Source organism: Nothobranchius furzeri, chromosome 1 (assembly GCF_043380555.1).
Source record: "Nothobranchius furzeri strain GRZ-AD chromosome 1, NfurGRZ-RIMD1, whole genome shotgun sequence".
Classification (NCBI taxonomy): Eukaryota; Metazoa; Chordata; class Actinopteri; order Cyprinodontiformes; family Nothobranchiidae; genus Nothobranchius; species Nothobranchius furzeri.
In genome coordinates, this window is record NC_091741.1 from 85,227,923 (window position 1) to 85,238,329 (window position 10,407).

The 10,407-nt window shown below is 38.6% G+C and overlaps 2 protein-coding genes across 3 annotated transcripts; one reads left to right on the forward strand and one right to left on the reverse strand.

Annotated features, from left to right (window-relative positions):
* The first annotated feature begins 3,640 nt into the window (after nucleotides 1-3,640).
* On the forward strand, nucleotides 3,641-5,576 carry urp1 (urotensin-related peptide 1). Of its 2 annotated transcripts, XM_054739184.2 has the most exons (5): nucleotides 3,641-3,956; nucleotides 4,035-4,163; nucleotides 4,260-4,300; nucleotides 4,609-4,714; nucleotides 5,386-5,576. In XM_054739184.2, exons 1-5 carry the CDS (start codon nucleotides 3,854-3,856, stop codon nucleotides 5,415-5,417), a joined length of 411 nt encoding a protein of 136 aa, XP_054595159.1. In that variant the 5' UTR covers nucleotides 3,641-3,853; the 3' UTR covers nucleotides 5,418-5,576. The 2 variants fall into 2 exon arrangements, with proteins under 2 accessions (XP_054595159.1, XP_054595158.1); XM_054739183.2 differs by lacking the exon at nucleotides 5,386-5,576 and having other exon boundaries at nucleotides 4,609-4,972.
* A 2-nt stretch (nucleotides 5,577-5,578) lies between these two features.
* clic2 (chloride intracellular channel 2) lies at nucleotides 5,579-9,378 on the reverse strand. Its single transcript, XM_015947953.3, has 6 exons — nucleotides 9,153-9,378; nucleotides 8,229-8,338; nucleotides 7,576-7,701; nucleotides 7,383-7,483; nucleotides 7,114-7,295; nucleotides 5,579-6,199 (listed from the first exon to the last, which is right to left on the reverse strand). Exons 1-6 carry the CDS (start codon nucleotides 9,204-9,206, stop codon nucleotides 6,038-6,040), a joined length of 735 nt encoding a protein of 244 aa, XP_015803439.1. The 5' UTR covers nucleotides 9,207-9,378; the 3' UTR covers nucleotides 5,579-6,037.
* Nucleotides 9,379-10,407: the final 1,029 nt, after the last annotated feature.

Genomic DNA, 10,407 nt, shown 5'->3' on the forward strand with positions numbered 1-10,407 from the left:
TCAGTCCAATAGTTCCCTGTTTCAGGTTACACAAGTTTGTTTGTGTTTGTGTGTGTGCGTGGTTGTACTTCCTGTCTATACATGACGTGCAGACTTGGGGTGACTTGAGATGGTCATGCTGTGGGTTCCTGGAGTCCTATAATGGTTAAGTCTTAACAGTTAAAGGGAGTATTCCACATACTGTTGTGTTTATCCAAATTCCATTTTTAATTTTTATCTACTAATCTATAATTCCTTATGGGGTACATTCACATGTAGGTTTGATTACTAACTTCACTGATTTACATTTTTAGTGTTTCTTCTTTTTCTTTTTATTACTAGTAATTATATTAATTCTTGTAAAGATATATTCACAGATATCCATTTGTGCATTATTTCATTACAGCTGATTTCTTTTCGTCATTTCTATTATGATCTATTTTATTTTGATTTCTACCAGTTATGGGCTACAGATAATTTTGCCCTTCTGTTTTGATGACATTTTTGCTCCAATGCGTTGATTTTCCTTACATATATTATAGGGTTATGTTGATTTTTGTTCTTTTTGCAACACTTTTCCAGTACACGTAGTTTGCTGCATTCATTTCTTTCACCTGAACTCTGTTCATATAATTAGTTTCATATAGCACATATAGGTACATATAGTGCTAGGTTTACTTTAATTTTTTTTGTTTTACATCAGATGCAATCTATGTGTGTCTACATTCAAGTGCCCTGCATGTGTGCTCTTCTCCTCTCCTGGGTTTCGTCAGTGGTCGACACCTCCTGGGAGGACCTCTCTACACCATTGCCTGGTTCGGCTGCCTGCTGCCTGAAGGTCCGGTTCGCTTGGGTCTGGATGTCCTGTGGTTCCTGCTGTGGTTGCTGGAGTTCTACGGTTCGCCTGGGGCCTGGTCCGGTCCCTGCTCATCTGCTTCCTTCCTGAGGATTGTGATAAGTGGAGTTACTCTTTTTAAGTTTGGGAGCTCAGAGCCTGCAGCTCTGACATAGATAATGAAATGTCAACAATAACATTCTCTCCTCAAGGTCCCTCCCAGAGCACCCTTTTATCTAAGACTCCTTGCTTCACAGAAGAAAGAAGATTTAAAATTACATATGAACTTCTAAAACTTATAAGCTAGATAAACATTGTTTATTGCTACTTATGATAATTAATATAATGAAATGCTTTCATTAATCTGTGCTCAATGATGGAAGTTAAAATGAATATTATGTTGTGATTACATTGATTGATATATGTTTCAGCATGTTTACTTGACAAGGTCATTTGCCCTCACCCAAGAACAAAGTAAGGTAAAGTTAAACCCATGACACATAAATAGCCTTTACTCCAGATAAGAGCCTCCGGTATCAAAGAAGGCGTGTTTCTAAGATTCTTGGTAATATTCCTCAAACTTGTCAACCTCTGGTTGGCTACACAATCATAACATGAAAACATTAAAACCAGATTACTCGGGTTTTCCCTCAGTTCTAGAGAAAAGCTTCAGACCGGCCAGCTGAAGCACGACCTCTTTAATCCATCAAAACCTTTTTGCACCTGCAAAGCTGATAAAGCAAACAGTTCCTGTAGAACAAGCTGATATTGTTTAGACTCCTTAAGAGTCCACCAGAGATGCGCAGTTCCATCCGTCTGTCGTGACCCGAGACATCTCTGGACTGAAGGGTCGGTGCCACCGTATTCAACAGCCCTCCGGTGCCAGAGGTCATCCAACCTCTCTGACCTTCGGATCCACCACGAGGGTCTCCGAAAACGGGTGAAGTAGACATGACAGATTGCGTCTGATGTGTTTTTGATAATAATCAACTTCATAGCTTCACGCAAACCAAATTCTTTTACATCCAGAACTCAGCTCTCCTAGATTCAATTCAATTCAATTCAGTTCATTTCAAAAATACTTTATTAATCCCAGAGGGAAATTGATTGCTGTAGTAGCTCAGAATAATAATAATAACCAAGTCATCAAAGAGTTTTTGTATATTACAACGGCTGTTGGCAGGAAGGATCTCCAGTAGCGGTCAGTGTTGCAGCCAAACTGAAGAAGCCTCTGACTGAAGACACTCTTCCGTTGTCGGACAGTCTTGTGAAGAGAATGCTCAGGGTTGTCCATCATTTTCTTGATTCTCTGGAGAACCCTCCTTTGCATTATCTCCTCCAGTGGTTCCACAGTCGTCCCCACAACAGAACCAGCCTTTTTTTATTAGGCTGTTGAGCCTTTTCAGGTCCCTGCTTCTGATGCTGCTACCCCAACAGACGATGGCTGAAGAGATTACACTCTCAACAACAGACTTGTAGAAGATGTGCAGCATCTTGCTACAGATATTGAAGGACCTAAGCGTCCTCAAGAAGTGCAGTCTGCTGTGTCCCTTCTTGTAAACGGCTTCACTGTTCTTTCTCCAGTCCAGTCTGTTGTCCAGGTGAACTCCAAGGTATTTGTATTCCTCAACCACCTCCACTTCTTCTCCCATGATGGAAACAGTGTTTGATTCCACCCTGTTTCTTCTGAAGTCTAAAATCATCTCCTTTGTTTTGTTCACGTTCAAGGTCAGATGATTGTTTCCACACCATGCCACAAAGCGCTCCACCAGCTCTCTGTACTCAGCTTCCTGTCCATCTCTGATACACCCGACAACTGCAGAGTCATCTGAGTATTTCTGTAGATGACAGGTCTCTGATTTGTACTGGAAGTCTGAGGTGTACAGGGTGAAAAGGAATGGTGAGAGTACAGTCCCCTGTGGTGCTCCAATGTTACTGATTTTACCTAATTCAGTCATGATGAGTCACTTCTGGTGCAAAAAATAGGTGTTAATTGCAGATTTATATACTTGAAACTAGAGGCCGATCGATATGGTATTTTTTTAAGGCCGATGCCAATTTTTAAAGAATTTTGTTGCCAATGGTCGATATCTAAAACCGATTATTAAGGCCAATATACTGTATATATGCACATTTTAGCAGCATATTGATTGTGAAGTCAATAAATCTCTTAATATTTATTGAACTTCAAATATGAAACAAACTCAAAACATTAACAATGTGCAAACTGTTTCAGAACAATAGTAAATAGAACCAAGTATCATCACAAGCTGCTGATCTAGCATGATGCAAACCACATACAGCTGTCTGTTTATGGCTACGTCTATTTTCTAGTAAAACAAATCTTGTCCTGATTTCAGTTCATAGAAATAAAATGTTGTTTCTTATTTCCTGCATTTTGTTTTTGTAAATTATAAACGGTAAAATTAACCAATATTTTAGTGGAATAAATATTTTAGTGGAATATTAGAAATAAGAAGAAAAAAACAATGACAGAGCTGATACTAAATACAAAAAAAAAAAGAAGCTGTTTAGAATGCAAACACAATAAATTAAAGGATGTTTTTGGACGTAAACAAGCCACTTTCTTTGTTTTGTTAAGTGCAAAAACAAGATCAATCCCAACTATTGCCGGTGAACGGAAGGCATGCTCACCAACATAACGTCAGTCATTCAACAGGGTATGATGTAGAAACCTGTGGCGACACACTTCCAGCCGCTCTGCGTGTTGGTCTCAGACATGAGCAATCACACGTTTGAACAGAAAACCATCAAAGCTGCTCCGATAACTGCTGCACAGCAAACATTTGTTTGGCTGCTCTGTACAAGCGCTGATAGGCTTCGGATGAATTGACAAGGTCCCCTAAATTGTGTTCAGTGACGCCTGATCCATCGTGCCAAAACCATTAAGAAGGACACTGGGTGTGATGATAATATTATTGATCAGATTGTGATGGATGGCCTTAGAGGAGATATAAGTGAAGTTCTCGGTCCAGCTGAGGGACAGTCTTAACCTGAAGGTCTGGGCATAGCGACATCATGCTTTCTGTAGCTCTGTTTTACCTCTTAGCTGTCTTTTGTTCTGCAACATGGACACAAGCTCTGCCTTTATACCCTGAAGCCAACATGGAGCCACAAGCAGGTAGAGTAAATTGTCTCTTCAGTAGCACAGTTGCTTCAAATCAGGATAAGTAAAAATGAATTTGCTTTATTGCAACAGATTTCATTCATAAGTTGGTGTCAGAAGTGGAAGATGGACCCAACACTGCTGAGGGGGAACACAGAGAGGTGAATAATCTGTATCCTCTACTGATGCAGCAGAACGACGGGAGAGTGTCCTGGAACAGAGGTAACAACGACATACATCGTTGACGCCATAAAGTCTAATTAGTCAGAGAATATATTAAGAATAGGTTCAATAACAATGTCATACAATTAATTTCAGGCGTAAAAGACTCACCACCACAGGAAAAGTTTGCAACAATGGTAAGCCACGTCACATATGTTTGTTTAAGGATTAGTTTTTAAAAATAACGTTTTCAGTGTTACCATGGAAAAAAAAAACAATGAATAAACCAAGAAATGCAAAAGTTAAAAAAAGAACAAAACATTTTACAAGTCAAAAGTAGGTCAAACATGTACTCGCACAAAAGTCCAGGTTAAATAAAGAAGCAAAAGAACAACAGTAGCAGTGCCTTCTGATGTACGAACTTAAAAACACAACAAAACCATCTGAACATGTCTTCTCTTTAAATCCAGATGTGTCACATCTGTGCTATCATACTGTTTTCCAGGTGGAGGACCTAAAGGACGTGGTCCTAAAGCTGGCGGCAGCAGACAAGCTTCGCTCTCAGACTTTCCTCAGATCAGAGCAGAGTCTGCCAAAAACTAACAAGAGAGGTGAGATTCATCTAATCTTTCATTTAGAAGAAGATGAGACTTCACCTCAAATCATTATGACTTATTTAAGAGGATTTTTTTTACATACAAACAGGTCAGCAAATCTGTGCCTAAAATGAGTTTTAAATGTTTTCATTATTCAAATTCCAAAACCTTTTTATTGTCTTGTGACGTATGAGCAGCAACATTAGTTTTGATTTATTATTAAGAATTTATAGTTTTTTTTAACAGAAATAAAACTTTAATAATATAAATATTACATTAAATGTTGGCACTACCAATTATTTATCTTATTATGGTGTCATAATATATATATTTACGTTGTATTTGTTTCTAATAAAGTGTGACATATTTATATCTGTTGAAGGAATGTTTCAGATGTAATTGTAAATAATAAAAAATACCAGTTGCAAAAAATTGACACTTAAGAACATTAATAAGAAGGAAATATGTAATGATAAACTCCTGTTACTATAATGTAGAAAAACTTAATTAGGATCATGATTTCTTGAGAGACTGCTCCGTGAGCACAGATTTGAGTTTTCCATAAAACTTTTGGATTTTAGGACGTCTGAGTGGATCAAAACGTATTCATGATAGACATAGATGCTGGACACTGAAGGAAAACCCAAGTTGTGTCTGATTTCTGCCTCGGATGTTTGTCTTTGCAGCGTGTTTCTGGAAATACTGTGTGACCAATTAGAGGACAGCAGTGTGTCCCTGCTGCAAACATCTTCCTCGTCCATCTTGGTTTTTCTTTTCTCATCATCAAATGGTATAAATATACACCTATACATATATTTTTGAAGCTGCGAATTGGTCTTGTTTTGTGACTGAAAATAAACTTAAATATCACAAATGCCATCTAAGTGATGTAAATTTATTATTTCATATGTTAGTTTAATCTCTTTGCAATATTGAATTGTAAATATCAACTTTGCGCAACCATAAATGATAACAACATTCAAAACACACTAGTGTGATTTTTTTAAATAGTGTGTTATTGACCTAGCCTAATGGTCATACATAATTTACAGGGTCATTAACTGTGTCTCTGAGCTAAACAATTGAGTTTAAAATGAGAACACATTAAAAGTAACTATATTTACACTATAAACAACAACTCCACTACCTAATAATTAATAGTCAATTGCACCTTTGGCCTTTTCTATCTGTGTGTAACTATAAAAAACCAGTATATATATGTTAGCATGACATGTCATCAGAGTTTTTAGGGTGTCTGATTCATCGCCATTGGGTTATTTTTATGGCAGTGGTGCCCTCCACAGAGCGACATCCCTACATGCAACAAAAGGATTAGGTTTATTTTGTCTGCTTGGCAACGCTGAAGTAAGCTTTCTCAATCTCTACATCGGCTGGACACGTCTGCTTGAACTCCTCCCTCTCGTAGGCGGTCTCCAGGTATCTCCAAACACCCGTAAAGTGATTAGGAATGTCAAAATCACAGTACTTCTTGGCAGCAACCTGGAAAGAAAAAAAAAGTTTTTTGAGAATTACTTTAAAAATTCAGGAAGAAACTAATTATTTAAATTATTTTATTTGGTGTTAGTGCATAAACATTGTTGAGTTTTTCTCTCTAAATACACAAGACTTTTGTTACTGATTGAGAGATCAATTAACATCAGTCTCTGCTATGACTCTAATGTGCAGAAATGGCCGTAAATAATTATTTTAGAGCGGCTGCTTATGAGAAACACAGATGATAAAAAATATCATTAATTTCTTAACCTTATGGCATTTTGGTAAAACAATAACAACAAAAAGACTAAAACAAAACAAAGTAAACTAAATCTATCTAAAGAACATGCAGGTGTTTGAATGTTATTATTATTATTATTATTACTACTACTACTACTACTACTACTATTGTTATTATTGTTGTTATTGTTATTACCTTATAATAATTAATTTATTTGTGTTACTTTAGAAATATTGTTGCAGAAAAGAATGAAAAATGCAATCTCATTCTTTTGGTCACTACCCAAAGCTCGTGACCATAGGTGAGGGTTAGAACGTAGATCAACCGGCATCACTGCAGACGCAGCACCAATCTGCCTGTCGATCTCACGGTCCATTTTCCCTTCACTCGTGAACAAGAACACTCGTGAACAAGATACTTAAACTCCTCCGCTTGAGGCATGACCTCTGACCCAGAGAAAGCATTCTACCCTTTTCCGACTCAAGCATGGTTTCGGATTTGGAGGAGCTGATTCTCATCCTAGCTGCTGATTATTTTTGGCCATCAGTTCTCTGACATGTATAATATTTCTCTAGCATTCTTAGAGTGTATAACATCCAGCTCTAACTCTTCAGAGAGGCCTTCTCCATTCCCACCCTGCTGAGTAATAACATCTGAGTTTATGAGGTCAGAGTCTCACCCTGATCACATGCAGCTTGGGCAGCAGGTTGCAGTCAGCCAAGGTGAGGCGATCTCCATCCAGAAACCTCCTCTTGGAGACGGTGATGTTTTCTGTTGAGTTGTGGTCGATCTCCTCAGGTAAGGGGGTATTTAAGAAGTCGTCCAAACGCTTAAATTCTCGTAGAAGGTTCTTCTCCTGCACTGTAGAAGGTCAGAAGCAAAGATCCTTAACTCTGGCGGTGCATGTGATGCAATCGTGCTATAAATCTGAATAAAAAAAATACTTACAGGCGTTGTTTGGGCTGTTTTTGATGAAAGCAGAGAACTTTGCAAAAATATCTGCACCCACATCAAATGACTCCTTGTTTACTGGACTGAGATGAGGATACCTAAAAAAGGGTGAAGCCTGGAATTTCATTTTGCTCTGAAACCAAACTCCCACTCCCACTGGTATTCCTGTAATGATTAAATGCAAGCTTACCTGGGAGGAGCCAGTGTTTGTTCAAGAAACTCCTCAATCTTGATGAAGTCTGTTTTAAGGGTGCCGTTGTAGAGGAGAAACGGAGGGTTGGTCCCAGGAGCCAAGTCTTTGAGCTCAGCCGGCTTCCTGGAGAGGACATGAAAACGATCAGGAGTGTGATTCAGAGCTGTCCCCGAGAGTGGACACAGAGGAGGCTGTTGAGACTGTTAAGAGACATGTCCCTCTGTATTAATATTTACAGGCTGATGGGTTTACACGCCTCTGGGAGCGGTCATCTGTTTAAAGGACTCATGTATGTTGCCTATGAATAACTTCTTTATCAGCGTCTTTTCAAAGTTTCCTGACTCATAGGCAGACTCACACAGTAACACTTTAATTAACGAAGGTGTTTGTTAAAGGTGACAGAGAGGACTCTGTACATGTTGGGGTTTTAAAAGGCCTTTTTCCATTTTCACCTCCACTGAACAAAGTGCATCAAACAATTGCCCCTCGGGGATGATTAAAGTTTTTTTGAATTTGAATTGAATTTGAATAAGCTGCTGAGAAAGGGTTTGGATTACTTAAAATGCTTTTCTGCTTTTTAACTGTGTGAAATTCCCCATGACCAGATGCTCAGGAAGTCCTGTTTTCTTTACTAGCGGAGATCTGCTTACTTCCTCATATCAACGGTAGTCACTGTAAACTTGACTCCTTTCAGCCACAGAACCATGAAGAGCCTCTGGCAGAACGGGCAGTTTCCTATGTTTTCACCATCATGCCCAGCCTGAAAACACAACAAATACTGTCAAAAAATGTCATTTTATGTTTGTGTGCAGCAGGAATGATTTGTTTTATCATTTAAAGTAAAAAATTTCCTCCTTTTTCTTGATTAAAGGGAGTTTTGGGAGTGAAAGAAGTGTCCAGGATCTTTAAAAGCCATTTATTTTTCTCTGTGGAAAGGAAACGCAGGCATTGTCCTGTAACGGAAATCAGACTCTCCCAGTTGCCGTCCAGTTTTAGCCTGCTTACACTTTAAAGCCCCATGTCACTATGTCACACTTAAACTGTCCTTTTCCTTTTTGTGTAGAGTGTGAGCTAAGCTTTCCATAATGGCTGGAAAACCAACAGGAATTCATATTTTGTATAATTCTTGATGTCCCAACTGAACGTATTTAACCTGGAAAGATCTTTGATGATTAAAAATGTAGAAAAGAGGTTAATGACGATCTTTGAGTTTTTGCAGGACTAAAGTGGGTGTGTCGAGTTCAGGCGTGAGGCCAGTCTCTCTCCATGCTCCTGGCTTCTTCTGGGTGTGCAATGATAACATGCAGTCAGTCAGAGTTCACTGATAACAGCCCCACTGCCGTCACCCTCAGTGGGGTTAAAACACCTCAACATCTGCCTGAACACAGACCCAGTCTAAAAAAAATCCACTGGTTGTCTCTGTTCTTATAAAAATATATTTCCTGTGTTGAATCTGAATAAGATGAGCAACACATCTAAATATGAACCAAAAAACCAAACAATTAAAAAATGCAAATACATTTATTGTGAACTTTCACCCATCACGTAAGTTTGGAAATTGAAGGAAGACTGACCTTAATAAACAACTCGATGCTTGGTTCCCTTTCTGAGTTTTGTCGAAGTGCCATGGTATGAAAACAAAAAGAAAACTTTCTAAAAGTCCAACTTCAGTTAATTATTGGGAAAAATCCACAGAGCAAAAGAGAAAATGCTGACTAACTGAATGCGTGTAGTTCGCAGTGTTTTATTCCTTGATGTTTATGCCACCACTGCTGCTGGTGTTTGTCTGAAGGAGTCCTTGTAGGGAGTCTGGCTCAGAGCATACTTGACAAGCTAAGGGAGGGGAGGGTCTTTAAAAATGGGCGGACACTTTTGCTGTCTTTCTTTTTTCAACAGCTGAGTCAAACACAAGATTCCTTTGCGCATTATGATGCACAGGAATTGATAGTGTGGTGGGTTGTGACCTATAACCTCTCACTGTATACAAACAAAGGCTGTAGGACTTCAAACAGGCATTTAATCCAGCAGCAATGGAACTCTACAAAACAAAAGCGTCATATTAGCTTTGGTATAAAATCGTATAAAATGCATGGTTTTTTTTTTACTTAAAGGAGCAATATGTAAAATTTCTACAGTGAAACAGTCACAGAGCAGTTTTATGTCTTAGTCATGTTGGAAGGAAGTTAACATTGAAACAAATTTCATTCTCAGCTGGTTGGGGGATTGTCAGTTTCTTTCCTTTAAAAAAAAACAATAAAAATAAATAAATAAAGAGTGACATAGTCACTGATTACAATCAGCAAGTTTGTAGGGTTGCTGTGTCTCCAGTGAGCTAATGCTTGTGCATTTGCAATTCGACACTGGCAAACAAAAAGCTCAAGAGTTGTTTAAAGAACTGAATTCAGTAAACAGGAATGACTCAGAAGTTATTTCTTGTAACTCAAGAAGCTATGGCTTTATTTGTTTTTATCTAAAATCGGATGAAGCAGCTATAGGCTAATATTGAGCTAACAATGCTAACAGTGAATTAGAAGCAATTAGTTAATAAAATACCGTAAATCCTCTAATACAGGCCCGGGCCTGTATTTGACTCAAGCTCATCAAGCTCCAGGCCTTTATTGGAAGGAGGGCCAGTATTAGAGGCAGGCCTCTATTTCTATTTGAGCAAAATGAACTAATGGTTCACTGGAGTTTTTGACAATTAAAATTGCGCCCACATTTTCAAAGTTAAACACATTTCTTTTAACAACGGTAGTTCCTGCTTCAGCCCTCTCCCCCCTCCCCCTGCGCAGCGGCCGCAAACTCACTGATGCGCCTGCAGCCTCTCGG